At 47.5% G+C, this 16129-nt stretch overlaps 2 protein-coding genes across 12 annotated transcripts in view; both read right to left on the bottom strand.

Moving 5' to 3' along the window:
- The window catches only part of LOC123765279 (voltage-dependent L-type calcium channel subunit beta-2), a 272000-nt gene extending 264629 nt beyond the window's left edge, over positions 1-7371 (bottom strand). For 10 of the 11 annotated variants that reach the window (XR_006773696.2, XR_011230250.1, XM_069335514.1 and 7 more), the window contains exon 1: positions 5296-7371. Coding sequence is in view for 9 of the 11 variants with exons in the window: in XM_069335514.1 (XP_069191615.1) it covers positions 5296-6780 (1485 nt within the window). In the remaining 2 variants the exon portion in view is untranslated. The remainder of the gene's footprint in view (positions 1-5295) is intronic. The other variant, XM_069335512.1, reaches the window with a different exon arrangement.
- Positions 7372-9018: 1647 nt separating this feature from the next.
- LOC138370785 (putative golgin subfamily A member 6-like protein 19) lies at positions 9019-11483 on the bottom strand. Its single transcript, XM_069335387.1, has 2 exons — positions 11307-11483; positions 9019-9963 (listed from the first exon to the last, which is right to left on the bottom strand). Exons 1-2 carry the CDS (start codon positions 11481-11483, stop codon positions 9019-9021), a joined length of 1122 nt encoding a protein of 373 aa, XP_069191488.1.
- Positions 11484-16129: the final 4646 nt, after the last annotated feature.

The following is a 16129-nucleotide window of genomic DNA, read 5'->3' on the forward strand; positions in this document are numbered from 1 at the left end:
ACTCCTGTCCCATTTCCCTATCATACCTGGTTTTAAAATTATGAATAGTATTTGCTTCCACAACCTGTTCCTGAAGTGCATTCCATTTTCCCACTACTCTCACGCTAAAAGAAAACTTCCTAACATCTCTGTGACTCATCTGAGTTTCAAGCTTCCATCCATGTCCCCTCGTTCTGTTACTATTCCGTGTGAACATTTCGTCTATGTCCACTCTGTCAATCCCTCTGAGTATCTTATACGTTCCTATCATGTCCCCCCCTCTCCCTTCTTCTTTCCAGTGTCGTAAGGCACAGTTCCCTCAGGCGCTCCTCATACCCCATCCCTCGTAACTCTGGGACGAGTCTCGTTGCAAACCTCTGAACCTTTTCCAGTTTCATTATATGCTTCTTCAGATGGGGACTCCATGATGAGGCGGCATACTCTAAGACTGGCCTTACGTAGGCAGAGTAAAGCGCCCTAAATCCCTCCTTACTTAGGTTTCTGAATGATGTTCTAACTTTTGCCAGTGTAGAGTACGCTGCTGTCGTTATCCTATTTATATGTGCCTCAGGAGATAGATTAGGTGTTACGTCCACCCCCAGGTCTCTTTCACGCGTCGTTACAGGTAGGCTGTTCCCCTTCATTGTGTACTGTCCCTTTGGTCTCCTATCTCCTAGTCCCATTTCCATAACTTTACATTTGTTCGTGTTGAATTCCAGTAGCCATTTCTCTGACCATCTCTGCAACCTGTTCAGGTCCTCTTGGAGGATCCTGCAATCCTCATCTGTCACAACTCTTCTCATCAACTTTGCGTCATCCGCAAACATCGACATGTAGGACTCTACGCCTGTAAACATGTCGTTAACATATACAAGAAATGTGTGTGTGCGCGTGCATATGTGTGTGTGTGTGTGTGTGTGTGTGTGTGTGTGTGTGTGTGTGTGTGTGTGTGTGTGTGTGTGTGTGTGTGTGTGTGTGTGTGTGTGTGTTTACTAGTTGTGTTTTTGCGGGGGTTGAGCTTTGCTCTTTCGGCCCGCCTCTCAACTGTCAATCAACTGTTTACTAACTACTTTTTTTTCCCCTACACCACACACACACACACACACCCCAGGAAGCAGCCCGTGACAGCTGACTAACTCCCAGGTACCTATTTACTGCTAGGTAACACGGGCACTTAGGGTGAAAGAAACTTTGCCCATTTGTTTCTGCCTCGTGCGGGAATCGAACCCGCGCCACAGAATTACGAGTCCTGCGCGCTATCCACCAGGCTACGAGGCCCCACACACGTGTGTGTGTGTGTGTGTGTGTGTGTGTGTGTGTGTGTGTGTGTGTGTGTGTGTGTGTGTATAACATTACAAATTGTGTAACTAGCATCAAATGATGGTCACTTACTCAATTCCTGAACCGATTACGTGCCTCTGTAACTCTTTCCACCCCCGCCCGCGGGATGGGAATGAAGTGCACAATAAAGAAATGAAATAAAATGACGCGGAAGGTGTTAGACAGGAGGCTGACACCTCCACACACGGGAGACTATAGAGTCCCCTCAGGTGACAGAGGTGAGGGCACAGGTGTCTGGGCCCCCCGACGCCGCTGTGACGGGCGGGCGGGCCGGGGCGGGGGCCCCTCGCCGCCCACACCCTCTCTCTTCCTTAACGACTTCGCCAGAGCCCAACCACCTCCGTGTTTCAGGTTCGAGGTGAATTATGACTAATCATGCAGGGGAGGAAGAGGAGGGGGAGAGCACTGCCTCAACGCGCTGGGAGGAGGAGGGCGCTGGGAGGGAAGGATGGAAGGGGGATTGGCACGGGGAGAGGGAGAGAGAGGGATTGGCACGGGGAGAGGGAGAGAGAGGGAGGGGCACAGGCAGAGGGAAAGGGGGGGGTGGGGGAAGGGCTTGCACAACAGCTCACTTCACTGGAGAATACGTGTGATTGTCTCTGATTGAAGCAACCTTATGGGTCACTACAATGACATTCAAGAACAGTGCCCCCCCCGAGCGCCCTTCCCTGGCACTCTATGGCACTAAGGTGCTGGTATTGGTATGTCATACGGCACGCAATGCCACTGTATTGATGGGTGAGTTTAGACCTGGGTACAAATGTAGTACACCAGTAACCATTGTACCTACACTCCACACCCCCAGTCATACACACACATCCCACACACTCGCTAGAGTCAAACACACACACTCTCCACACCACCTCCATCAGAGAGAGAGAGAGAGAGAGAGAGAGAGAGAGAGAGAGAGAGAGAGAGAGAGAGAGAGAGAGAGAGAGAGAGAGAGAGAGAGAGAGAGACAGAGGTCTTTCTTGAGTCAGAATCCATCATTGAAAGTTGCACAAGTGGGAGCAGCAGTTTTAAAAAATCAAACGCTAGGAATAATCAGACTTGACTTGAAGGTAGTTTCACTTGAAGGAAAAGAAGGTAGTTATTAAACTGTATAATTCTCTGGTGCGCACCCACTTGGGTCACTGTATCCAAGCATGGAGACCTCATCTTCAGAAAAAACATCGATAAAGTTCAACACCGGCCAGAAAAATCATATCAGTACTAAGTCAACTCTCGTACCAGGAACGGGTGAGGGGCCTCAGGGCTAACACAACACTACAAACCAGACATGACAGGGCTGATCGCATCGAAACTTAAAATACTGAACAATTTGTTGGATACTGATCCAGGTAACTTCTTCAAAAGGTCGGATGTAACACGAATAAGGAACAACAGCTTCAAGCTCAACAGAAAACAGAAGATACTTTTTCATCTACAGGTTTAATTTTTTTAACAGGAAGGAAGGGAACCGGTCGGCCGAGCGGACAGCACGCTGGACTTGTGATCCTGTGGTCCTGGGTTCGATCCCAGGCGCCGGCGAGAAACAATGGGCAGTTTCTTTCACCCTATGCCCCTGTTACCTAGCAGTAAAAATAGGTACCTGGGTGTTAGTCAGCTGTCACGGGCTGCTTCCTGGGGGTGGAGGCCTGGTCGAGGACCGGGCCGCGGGGACACTAAAAAGCCCCGAAATCATCTCAAGATAACCTCAAGATAAGGTACTGTGACAGGCGATTACTGACCCTTGTTAGCTGACTTAGAGCTTACCCTTCCCATAGCTCATGGTAAGCCTTTCCCACGTGTTTCCCTGGAATATGACCCGCCAAATCGTTTAACAACCATGTACTCAATCACTGCTGCGTGAACAGATGCGCACAGTTAAAAAAAAATTAGCGTCTAGTGAGCTCTCCCTGACCAGGATACGAACCCAGGCCAAACCGCTCGCGAAGCACAGGGGGACTGTGTTACTAATGCGCTGAGTTATAAATCCACCTAAACAAAAATCCGTTAGTAAAAATGAGTGATCTTGACAAGCCGCCGAATTCCTGCCCCCATCGAGGGCACTAAAGAGATTCTAACACGAATCTTCTCTAGGAAGTTTAAAAATTAACTCTTTAAATTAATTGTTAAAATTGCATAATGTGATATAAAATGAAATTTTGGAGAGATCATTTTTTCAACTTAATCCTTCCCAGGTGACGAAGAACATAAACAAACAGAAAATATTGGTGTTAGAATAATTGATGTAGCCCTCAGTAACCCTCAAGGTGTCAGCTAAGACACCTTGTAAGAAACACAAATATCGCACACAACTGATCACCAAAAGTGATATGATAAGTCCTAATGAAAACAAACACAACAATACAAAATGCCAACACTCGCAAAGAATATCAAGGCCACAGATCAGGGCCAACTAAAGTCCCTGATACTCACGTCGAGTGTTGACATTTTGGACTTTTGTATTTGTACAACAGTTAAAGCACAAGTCCATACCTAGATACACACAAGACAAAGTTAGAGAAGATTCAGAGGTGTCCCACCAGACAAGTTCCAGAACTAAGAGGTATAAGCTACGAGGAAAGGCTACGAGAGGGGAATTATCAGGGGAATGCGGCAAATCATAACGACTATAGAGTACTGGGAAGGGGTCAGGATAAGGAATGAGGATGGGACGGGGGGGAAGGAATGGTGCCCAACCACTTGGACGGTCGGGGATTGAACGCCGACCTGTATGAAGCAAGAATGTCGCTCTACCATCCAGCCCAAGTGGGCGGGAGCTAAACCTCACGTCTCTGGAAGACAGAAGAGTAAGGGGAGACATGATTACCACCTACAAAATTCTCAGGGGAATTGACAAGGTGGACAAAGACAAACTATATAATACGGGTTGAACACGAACAAGGGGACACAGGTGGAAACTTAATACCCAGATGAGTTACAGAGACATTACAAAGAACTGTTTCAGTGTCAGAGTAGTTAACAAATGGAATAAATTAGGCAGTGATGTTGTGGAGGCTAACTCCATACACAGTTTCAAATGTAGATTTGATAAGAGTCCAATGGGGTCCAGAATCCGTACACCATTTGACAGACAGTTGAGAGGCGGGACCAAAGAGCCAAACCTCAACCCCCCGCAAGCACAACTAGGTGAGTACTATACGCACCCTCACACTATATCTCACCTCTCCACCATATACCTCACCTTCCACACAGTATACCTCACCTCTCACTACACACATACACCTTATGCCTAACCTCTTACACATTATAAATCACAACTCACATATATCTTTTGTCCCTCACCTCTCACACACATATATACCTCACCTCTCCCTCCCATCCCTCAGTACCTCTGGTTAAATTATCTATGTGAAAGAGAATGTTTTTGTCAGCCCAATGTTGGAGGCCAGCTGTTTGGGGTTAGCCTTACCCAACTTTGCAGGGTGAATATTCTGGGGTACGGGACGGACATAAGCTGGTCCGCGTCGGTCCTGTTGGTGCCATTAAGACTGAATAGGGCACCTATTTTTTACCCCCCCCCCCCTCATTACTGAAAGGAGGCTGGCAAAGTCCCTAGATTTCTCAAATTGAAACGATGAATGTGAATTTAGTGTTACATTTTCTGATATAAAGATAGTGGGAGAGAGTGGCAACATTATGGAATTGCACTTGATTTTCTCTCAGTAAATATGTTGTTTATTGTTCACATTTTACTCCGGTAACTTGAGGAAAGTAGCAGCAGGTGCCTGACGGGTGGACGGGTAGACGCCCATCTATGACCGTTCGCTACTGTTCACCCAGCAGCAATTTGGCACCTGAGAGTAAACCCATGTTGGGTCGTGTTCCAGGGTATGGTAGAGTAAGGCTCCAGTGAGCGGCGGGAGCGGAGGCTCCACCTTCACTCTCATGTAAAAACAAAAACGAGAATACATCATCCTTCAGCAGGAGGAGGAGGAAGTACCATAGAGGTGTAGGGCCATACATTACCTCCACCAGTAGCGGCGCGATCCAGAACCGGCTTTTCTTCCGCTCCCTGGGACTGGTCCCGGCGACGGTGGCGCTGGAGGTGGGAGTGGTGAGGAAGAGGCCGCGGACTGAGGGCGTGGCGCGGTACTCGGCCTGGCTGTTGAGCGTGTCATAGGGCGACACCTGCACCGAGCCCTGATCCGCCAGGAGTTCGCTCCAAAACCGCGACCTTCTGCGCCCCAGCGACATCCTGCTGGGGGAGATAACGGGGCCCCTCTGGAGAGTCGACGTGGGAGTGGTCGATTCCGACGGCGAAACCTCCTCCAGGAGACCAAACTCACAGAGGGTCCGCAGGTAATCCTCCGAGATCCCCGGATAGAGCTTCTGTAGGTCCTCGACTTCGCTGACCAGCTCTCTGGGGAGGACGTTCATCAGGGGCTGGAGGGGGAGGAGCAGGTGGGCGATGGTGGAGGTCATGGGGAAGCTGACGGAGGTGTGGACCCGCTGCTGCACGGGCGTCCTGCAGCAGGCAGCGTCGTCCGCCACGTGGCTGCTGTCCGTCGTGTACTCCTCGTTGCTCGTACACTGCTGGTCGTCGCTAGTCATGTAGATCTTAACGTCGCTCTCGTAATTATTCTTGTCGCCGAAGTCGTTGCCGCTCTCGAACTGGAATATGTCGTCCTCGTTCCCGACGTAGAAGAGAACGTCGTGTCTTTTGCCCTCTTCGTCGTTGCCGGTGTCGTCGTCGTCATCATCTCTGTCGTCACCATCATCATCGTCATTGTCGTCCCCTTCGTAGCCGGCCCCAATGTCACCCAACACGTCATTATCATCGTCGTCGTCGTCATCGCCGTCGACGATGCCCTGCAACTCGACGTCGTCACCATCATCTTCATCATCGTCGTCGTCGTCGCCATAGAGCGTGACGCGCTCCCCCGCGGGCGGGAGGAGGAGGTCGCCCAGGTCACTGTCGGTGTCGGAGGTGTCGTGCACCGCCAGGTTGGCGAGGAGCTCCAGCGACGGCGAGGCGAAGTACCCGACGGTGCCCCGCTGAGAGACGTGCAGCGCCTCGACCACATCCTCCCTCGACTGGGCCGCCGCCGGGTACTCGACCCCTCTGTCGACCTCCGCAGGCAACTGAAGTATATGGCAGACGGCATCGATAGGGTAGCTGGGGACGCGGCGGCGGCGCCCCTCAGCCCCCCTGGCCAGCTGGAGCTCCTGCTGGCACTCAGCGTCCACGGAGCCCTCAGCAACGTAGCACTTATCTATGGAATGTTTAGAAATATATTGGTCGCCCTGGCGGCGCTCGTCTAAGGCGTGTCTGATGGCGTGGCAGTCGTGGGGCGGACTGAGGAGGCGGGCGTGGAGGTGGTCGCAGCAGGCGCAGGGCAGGTCGTGGCCCGGGCCGAGCAGGACGCCCGGGGACACACTCCGCCCTCGGCCCGCTCGGGACGACGTCACCAGCTCCGGTGCGTCACGACGACTCGGCCCGCCGCTAGGCATCGCTACCGCCAGTCTTCTCGCGCTGCAAATGATATTTCTGGCCAAAACCACTTGCCTACTTAACAACTTTAGTATTTACCTCGCGTTCTCTGCGCTCAACCTTACTGCTTTACCTCGCGTTCTCTGCGCTCAACCTTACTGCTTTACCTCGCGTTCTCTGCGCTCAACCTTACTGCTATAGTGTGCTATAAAAGGCAAATTTTGGTTCACGGAACCTTTGGCACTTTACTTTTGACGAGGTTGTTATGCAAGAACTTGCTGCGCACTTGTTCAGATACAATCATTTGTTCACTTTTTCTTCTTAATCACTTTTCCGGTGTTCAACTGAAGTAACTACAGTACACAAACTTACTCACACTACCAGTAAATGACAGCCACTATGGCCTACGATATGTGCACAGTACAACATATAATATCACAGGTTTTGTAGGTTTGTCCCAAGCCATCATGCTCCATACCGCCGGTTCATTAGCCTGGGTCATAGAGCTGCGTATGCATTTATAACAGACTAGAGCCGTAGAGCGCTAGCCAGAGCTCGACCTGGAGTAGAGCCAGGGGGGCTACAGGAGAGTCCAGTTAATAGGAGCAGACTGAGCCGCCTAGCCCTCCACTCCTCCAAGGACGACCTCCCCGCCCGCCTCTCCTCAATCCTCGTGGGGGGTGGTTGAGGGGGGAAGGGGGGAGAGGAGAGGTTTGCCGCCACCTCTTTCCCACAATGAAAAGATTAAACTGGTTGGAAGTATCGTATTGACAAGACTAAACATAGCCGGCCATATTGAGTTTGCTCGCGCTTGCTTGTCTCTTGACAGTGCACGTGTCGCTGCCAATGACACGAGGGTGATACGGTGATGACCGATGGGATGGGGGGCCTTACACCTCACACACTTGTCTTAATTCTCACCCTCCACACACTGCAACATCTCCACCACGACTTGTATATATATGGCCTATCTTAAACACACACACACACACACACACACACACACCCTCACACTTCTAGATTTCTTGTCAAGATTCTTTGCTCACTGTCTTAAAATTACCAGATGCTCGGTAAAATGCTGGAAGAATTTAAATACAAAGTATTACTAGCTCGCTCAAGTTTATATATATATATATATATATAAGCCTGGAGGGTAGCTATTACTATGAGATGCTGTGTAAGAGAGTAATACAACCTTTGCAGCTCTACCTAAAATGAGATAAATCATGTATAACATTTTTAGATAGACAGCGCTACGGTTTTCGAAGACCAAAGAAACACGTCATTCAAAGTACGAAAATATGCAATGCTCAGTTGTGGTGTCGGCCACGCAAGCAGTAGAGACCAATCATCTAATCTTGGCTCTTGTCAGCCAGTGGGAGCAGCAGACATGCTCCCTCCCTTTGTCCTCAACTGCCTCCTGCAACTTCTTGCAACCACCTATCCTTCTGCTGCAACTTCTGCAACCACCTCCCCTCCCCTCACTACCATCTCCCCTCTGCCAGGAGCCATGTATCACAAGTGACACATATATATACAGTGAATATTCAGATGTATCATCAATTATATGGAAAGTTTGATACGTCAAGGACCGGAAAAACGTGTCAATTACCAGTCAAGCGCATGTACAGCATCACCAACCATATGTGATATGCTACATTGTGCACCTGAGGTACATTGTACCCTCTGCCGGACACCGTGTGTGTTCTGTGAAGCACCAGCCATTGGGATGTGAACTACGACGTTTCTCCACTGTTAAATAACACGTATCTTCTGTGACGGATAATCTCCTCAGTAACTGAACAACGTTTCTGTTAAGTGCCAATTACCATCAGTGAAATTCCTTGTATACATTTCCTCTGTGACGTACTGGTTGATACCTGGTTGATGGGGTTCTGGGAGTTCTTCTACTCCCCAAGCCCGGCCCGAGGCCAGGCTTGACTTTGAGAGTTTGGTCCACCAGGCTGTTGCTTAAAGCGGCCCACAGGCCCACATACCCACCACAGCCCGGTTGGCCCGGCACTTCTTTTAGAAAAGTCTAGTTCTCTCTTGAAGATGTCCACGACTGTTCCGGCAATATTTCTTATAGTCGCTACTACTAAAAATTTGTTAAGAATAACGTAATGTCGTGACCTATGCAGCTGTTCTGAAGTGTCACCCATTACAGTAGAGTACGACAAGTGTGAAGGAGCTTGTAGCAGTGCTGTGCCGGGGCCCAACAGCTTCACCCACTCCTCCCGTGCTGGTGAAACTTATCTTCATCTTGTAACGCATCTATAATTCACATCAAAGTAAAGTACGTGCAAGTGACATGCATCCTCGGCTTTGTATCGTATCTCCTGCAAGATGACACGTGACTCCTGCAAGATGACACGTGACTCCTGCAAGATGACACGTGACTCCTGCAAGATGACACGTGACGCCTGCAAGATGACACGCGACTCCTGCAAGATGACAGGTAACTCCTGCAAGATGACACGCAACTCCCGCAAGATGACACGTAACTCCTGCAAGATGACACGTAACTCCTGCAAGATGACACGTAACTCCTGCAAGATGACACGTAACTCCTGCAAGATGACACGTAACTCCTGCAAGATGACACGTAACTCCTGCAAGATGACACGTAACTCCTGCAAGATGACACGTAACTCCTGCAAGATGACACGTAACTCCTGCAAGATGACACGTAACTCCTGCAAGATGACACGTAACTCCTGCAAGATGACACGTAACTCCTGCAAGATGACACGTAACTCCTGCAAGATGACACGTAACTCCTGCAAGATGACACGTAACTCCTGCAAGATGACACGTGACTCCTGCAAGATGACACGTGACTCCTGCAAGATGACACGTGACTCCTGCAAGATGACACGTAACTCCTGCAAGATGACACGTAACTCCTGCAAGATGACACGTAACTCCTGCAAGATGACACGTAACTCCTGCAAGATGACACGTAACTCCTGCAAGATGACACGTGACTCCTGCAAGATGACACGTGACTCCTGCAAGATGACACGTGACTCCTGCAAGATGACACGTGACTCCTGCAAGATGACACGTGACTCCTGCAAGATGACAGGTAACTCCTGCAACACGACAAGCATCTCATCAGTGCCAGTTTTAACTGTAATCTCAAAGAATCCGGTGCTAACTGTCAGGTAACTATCGATGAGCACCTTAATTTTAAAACCAATCTTCTCAAAGCCATGATTACTATTATTTAAAAAATAAATAAAACTGATTACAATTTTTTAGCTATTACACCTTTAAACTCAATATTTGTGGCCGGTGTTGCTTGGTCGTCGTGTGGCCAGTGTTGCTTGGTCGTCGTGTGGCCAGTGTTGCTTGGTCGTCGTGTGGCCAGTGTTGCTTGGTCGTCGTGTGGCCAGTGTTGCTTGGTCGTCGTGTGGCCAGTGTTGCTTGGTGTCGTCTTGAGTCTTACGTCTGGCAACGCTCAACAAAATTACGTCAAACTTTAATAAATTAGAGCATACTTTACAGTTAATTGTATTTTATGATTCTATTTTTTTCTATGTTTTCAGAAATTTAAATATATAAACGCAAAAGTCGACAAAATGACGCAATTCGAACGAGAGATGATTCTGTAATACTCAAAAAAGACGTTAACTTGACGCACAGTAAATGCACAAAGGTAAAAAATATAAAAAAATTACAAAACATCACATATATGGTTTTCTGACCAACATAATAAAAGGCGATGATAAAATTCGAGGTAGAAATGACAGCAGAAGGTGACGAGTGAGAGTGAAACCTTACGAACTTAAGACACAAAACAGTTTCATAATTAATTCCCAAATTTTAGCCAGAAAACTTTAAACTTTTTGAGCTGAAAAAACTCTCTTGAGTTTTTTGAGAAAAACTTTTGAGAGCTTTTTACAGTTCCAGTCATCCATAATTATCATATTAGGTTGATAATGTATAAACATTGTCTAAAGGTATTTCGTTATTTTTCAGCAAGAGACATTTCAACTATAAATTATTTGCATTTTTAACGTTAATTTTGATGGCAAGTTGATAGTGAGTGAGATAGTGAGGTGGTCGTAGAGGTGATGGTGTCAGATAGTGACGTAGTTGTAGAGGTGATGGTGTCAGATAGTGACGTAGTCGTAAAGGTGATGGTGTCAAATAGTGAGGTGGTGGAGCAAGTGGTCACAGCACCATCACATACATAGGGGCCATCAAGTGCTTCAACTGTTCAAATCACGTTGTATTTCTATCAATTGATGTCGCAACCTCCCGGATATACGCCGCTGCAGTATCTGCAGTTCGTGTCGATGGCGGCAACATGCTCCATCATTTGTGTTTATCGCCAAACCATAACAATTCGCTGCGGTAATTGGATAGTTGAACTGCGGCGGATGATAGTTTTGACACCATGAGCACTGCAGCTTGTGTTATGGGTGCGTCTAGTAGTTCCCTAGCGGTGTCGACGGGCGAGTTGAGTCTAGCTCTTCATACCCCGCCTATCACCCCTTGATGTACCTGTTATAATGTGTTTATCCTAATGTTTGAATACCTGGTCGAATGTGGCTTTCAGGCGTTGGATGGAGGTGGCTTCCACAACTTCTCTCAGGGCATTCCACTTGAAGACCATCCGTGCAGGGTTCGAGTACTTCCTTACACGTCCTAAACCCATTTGTGCTTCTAGCTTCCACAGATTGCATCGTATTGCATCGTATTCCTTGTATTGCATTCCTTCCAGCTTCCACGTACTGCATCAGAGTTCCCAGAGCAAACTGGTGCTCGACATTGGGCCGCTCTGCCAGTTGGTATGAGAGAAGAAGGGCGAGGAGTGCTGTACATAAGGCCGGGGGGTCAATCCCCAGCCATGTTTTGGCTGTTCCTGCATGTGATACACCAGACTGTTACCGCCACGACTAAAGGGTTTGGCAAGGTAGGGGAAGAGGTGCGAGAACCATCTCGCCTTACAAGCCGCTGTGAACGGATCAGTTCGCTAAGCCATGATGACTTCAACACGGGGGACACTTTTTACCGATAAAGTGCGAAGAATTTTTTGCGGTAACTTTGCTAAATTATGTTATGGAGAATAAAAAACAATAGTATTAAGACTACTCAGTAGCTCGGTTACCTTGAGGTTATCTTGAGATGATTTCGGGGCTTTAGTGTCCCCGCGGCCCGGTCCTCGACCAGGCCTCCACCCCCAGGAAGCAGCCCGTGACAGCTGACTAACACCCAAGTACCTATTTTACTGGTAGGTAACAGGGGGATAGGGTGAAAGAAACTCTGCCCATTATTTCTCGCCGGCGCCCGGGATCGAACCCGGGACCACAGGATCACAAGTCCAGCGTGCTGTCCGCTCGGCCGACCGGCTCCCTATAGAGCTTCGGCCTCACACACGCGTGGGGCCCGCTGTTCGAGTCTCCTTGAGCCCAGGGGACTGGAATGTTATGTTCTGGAGCATGCAGCTCCAGGAGCCAGAGTAGCAACACCTGGACTCTTATGTAGATATTTGTGATGGTTTGAAAACATATTACTGTTCCAGTAAATGGTCTACATGTAAACTGGCAGGTGAACCTTGTTCTCATGTTATAACGTGAGAATAACGTGCAAGAGATTAGTCTCACGTTTAACGTGCAAGAGATTATTCTCACGTTATAACTTTATTGTATTATAAATCATAGGTTTAAAACATAATACAAATATATGCTGAAAACCTTTTCTTTCAAGAATTTGATTCTCTGTAAATGGACTTCTCTGGTACACCGAAATAGTTTTTGAAATACGCTATTTCACATTGTCAACAATACACCATATTAACGTAACCAAACACAATAAAACCTAACAAAACCTTAACCTAACCATGGATAGAGAACAGTTAATAGCACTGATTATGTAGTTGTTCTCAATCCCTTATCGTGAGCGTATTTTCTTCCCCGAGGACAGGGGACAGGTTGGGAACATTGCTTAACACGTCACCTGGCTTATTGTGGGAGGTCCTGCCCCCCCCCCCCCACCACCATCAGGAGAGATACATGTATCCCCCATGGTCGTGTATCCCCATAACACAGTGCCCCCTGGTCATGTATCCCCTAGGGATGAAGGGGGCACGGAGGGGAAGGAATGGTCCCCAACCACTTGGATGGTCGGGGATTGAACGCCGACCTGCAGGAAGCGAGACCGTCGCTCTACCATCCAGCTACGAGCGTTAGGAGCTTTGCAGGCATGTACCACTTAATCACTTACGTGTCTACTTTCACAACCCATTGTTCCTACTTGTAAATACATACCTTGAGGTGCTTCCGGGGCTTAGTGTCCCCGCGGCCCGGTCGTCGACCAGGCCTCAAATAAAACATGAATACAAATAAAGAACTAACCTGCTATTGCAGGCTTCAGCAAGTCTTCAACACGACAGAGTGTATCTTGAGGTTATCTTGAGATGATTTCGGGGCTTAGCGTCCCGAAAAGGACGGTCGAGCCGGTCGGCCGAGCGGACAGCACACTGGACTTGTGATCCTGTGGTCCTGGGTTCGATCCCAGGCGCCGGCGAGAAACAATGGGCAAAAGTTTCTTTCACCCTATGCCCCTGTTACCTAGCAGTAAAAATAGGTACCTGGGTGTTAGTCAGCTGTCACGGGCTGCTTCCTGGGGGTGGAGGCCTGGTCGAGGACCGGGCCGCGGGGACACTAAAAAAGCCCCGAAATCATCTCAAGATAACCTCAAGATAACCCCGCGGCTCGGTCCTCGACCAGGCCTCCTTTTTGTTACACACCCCCAGGAAGCAGCTGTCTAACTCCCAGGTACCTATTTACTGCTAGGTAACAGGGGCATCAGGGTGAAAGAAACATTTTGCCCATTTGTCTCCGCCTCCACCGGGGATTGAACCCAGAACCTCAGGACTACAAATCCGAAGCGCTGTCCACCCAGCTGTCAGGCGCCCGTTGGGTATTGATATGATGCGTATCAATATCCCCTAAAGCAATTAGTGTACATATTATGTACGTTAGTGTCACTGCTAGGCCCATAAGACACACATGAATACCAAAGAGCCGGAGTTCAACCCCCCTCACATGCACAACTAGGTGAGTACAACATTTTTTTTTATAATTTTTTTTTTTTTAGTGTCAGAGTGGTTGACAAATGGAATGCATTAGGCAGTGATGTGGTGGAGGCTGACACCATACACAGTTTCAAATGCAGATATGATAGAGCTCAATAGGCTCAGGAACTTGTACACCAGTTGATTGACAGTTGAGAGGCGGGACCAAAGAGCCAAAGCTCAACCCCCCACAAGCACAAATAGGTGAATAGGTGAGTACAACAATCTCTGCCCGAAACGCTGTGCGTACTAGTGGCTTTAGGTATTGTATGTACCAACTCTATCTATAAATCCAACATTATGTTTGTAACTCATTTTCTATATATGTACTTTTACCTGAATAAACATTTGATTTGATTTGATCTATTGACAGTGATAATATTTCACCGCTCACCTTAGCAATGAAGATGCGAGCATGTGTACAATTTCTGTATCATATCAATACAATCATATCTCTATCATACATATCAATACATTATGTTTCGGATAAATATCATTCTTCACTCATGTTGATGACTCTTGTAGACACATTATCATCATCGTAGCTACATTTTTATCGGTTTGAAAGCCGTAGATTACAACCCCCCCCCAAAAAAAAATAATTACATTCAGGATTAATTAAAAAATAAAGACAGTGAAATTAAGTGCAGACAACAAAAAAATCAACCTAATATATTATTTTGAAATAGGAGTAATTAAATAAATAAATACTTATTTACACAATCTGCTATAATGTTAATTTTAGAGGCAAGTAGAACGTAGTTAATTATACGTTTAGTGATATGTGGTAGGGGGCCGGTCCGTATCTCCTTGGTTACCCCTTACTCCAGAGATACTCCGCGTTCTCTCACAGTCACACGAACTCCAATTTTCTTTGAAGTAGCACACGGGTGTCTTAAGAACATTGTTTTCTGCCATTTATAATAATAATAATAATGCTTATTCACAAGAATGTGTGTACAAGGAACACAAGAATAAGTTACAATAGTAGGAACAGGAGTTACACATACTTAAGATACTATAAAGATACTTAGAGATAAAGATACTAAAGATACTCGATACCGAATTGGTAGAGGAAAATCAACACAAAAAAAAATCCTAAGAGGAATTGTTGACACAAGAGGAATTGTTAACACATTAGAGGAATTGCGGACACACAAGAGGAATAGCGGACACATAAGAGGAATAGCGGACACACAAGAGGAATTGCGGACACATAAGAGCTATAAGGTAGACACATCTGGTGTTATCTGAGAGGACACCTTCAACGGGAGAGATCGTCGTCAGGTGGAGGTCAGAGCCAGTCTCCACTCTCCAAGGGTCTAAGACCTTACTAAGGTGCTGCGTTATTGACTACTATGAGGCGGTAATTACACTCAACCTATAATTTAGGAAAGAATGAGGCATGCGTATAAAGTTCTTGTAATTACTTTTGATAGCTCTGTTGTGTCCCTCAATCATCCAATTACCCAGCGCTTACAGTGAGGAGTACAGTGCTTACAGCGAGGAGTACAGTGTTTACAGTGAGGAGTACAGTGTTTACAGTGAGGAGTACAGTGCTTACAGCGAGGAGTACAATGTTTACAGTGAGGACCACATTCCTGGGAGCCCATAACATTTCTCATGTACATATACGAGCTATCTACAGGTGGTGAATCTTGTAAGTCAATGTTTCTAGTCGACGCAAGACTAATGAGGAGAGTTGTGCCAGATGAGGATTGTAAGAGTCTCCAGGACGACCAAAACATCCTACATCGAGGGCCACATCGAGCAGTTGACAGCATGGCCACGGGTGGTCGTGCCCAAAGGTGCCATATTTCCCCTATGCTCATGGACCTCCTGTTCCAATGCTGCGAGCTATCCCAGGTGGATGCTGGGTGTGGTGAAACTGGTCAAGTGATGATGTACGTATGTGCTGTTATGAAGTGATTAACATCGGGCCAGTAGTTTGAGAAAGTTGATGTCCGGAGACTAGGATGGTATAGTGATTAGGATTGTGTAGACTAGTGGGAAGCCAGCTAGGATTAAGGGCTTAGTAGAAAGACAGACAGACTCTGTCTCTCTCTTATAAACAGCACTATATATACACAATAATAAGTGACTGGCAAACTGCTACTGGAGGCGGTGACTCTAGAGGACCAGAAGTACAACTTCCTGACAGAGTCTATCACAGAGCTCTACTGCGCTCGGGGGCCCTTGCTGAGTTTGAAACCCCCTCACACACACACACACACACACACACACACACACACACACACACACACACACACACACAGTTGAGA

Source organism: Procambarus clarkii, chromosome 33 (genome assembly GCF_040958095.1).
Source record: "Procambarus clarkii isolate CNS0578487 chromosome 33, FALCON_Pclarkii_2.0, whole genome shotgun sequence".
In the NCBI taxonomy this organism is placed as follows: Eukaryota; Metazoa; Arthropoda; class Malacostraca; order Decapoda; family Cambaridae; genus Procambarus; species Procambarus clarkii.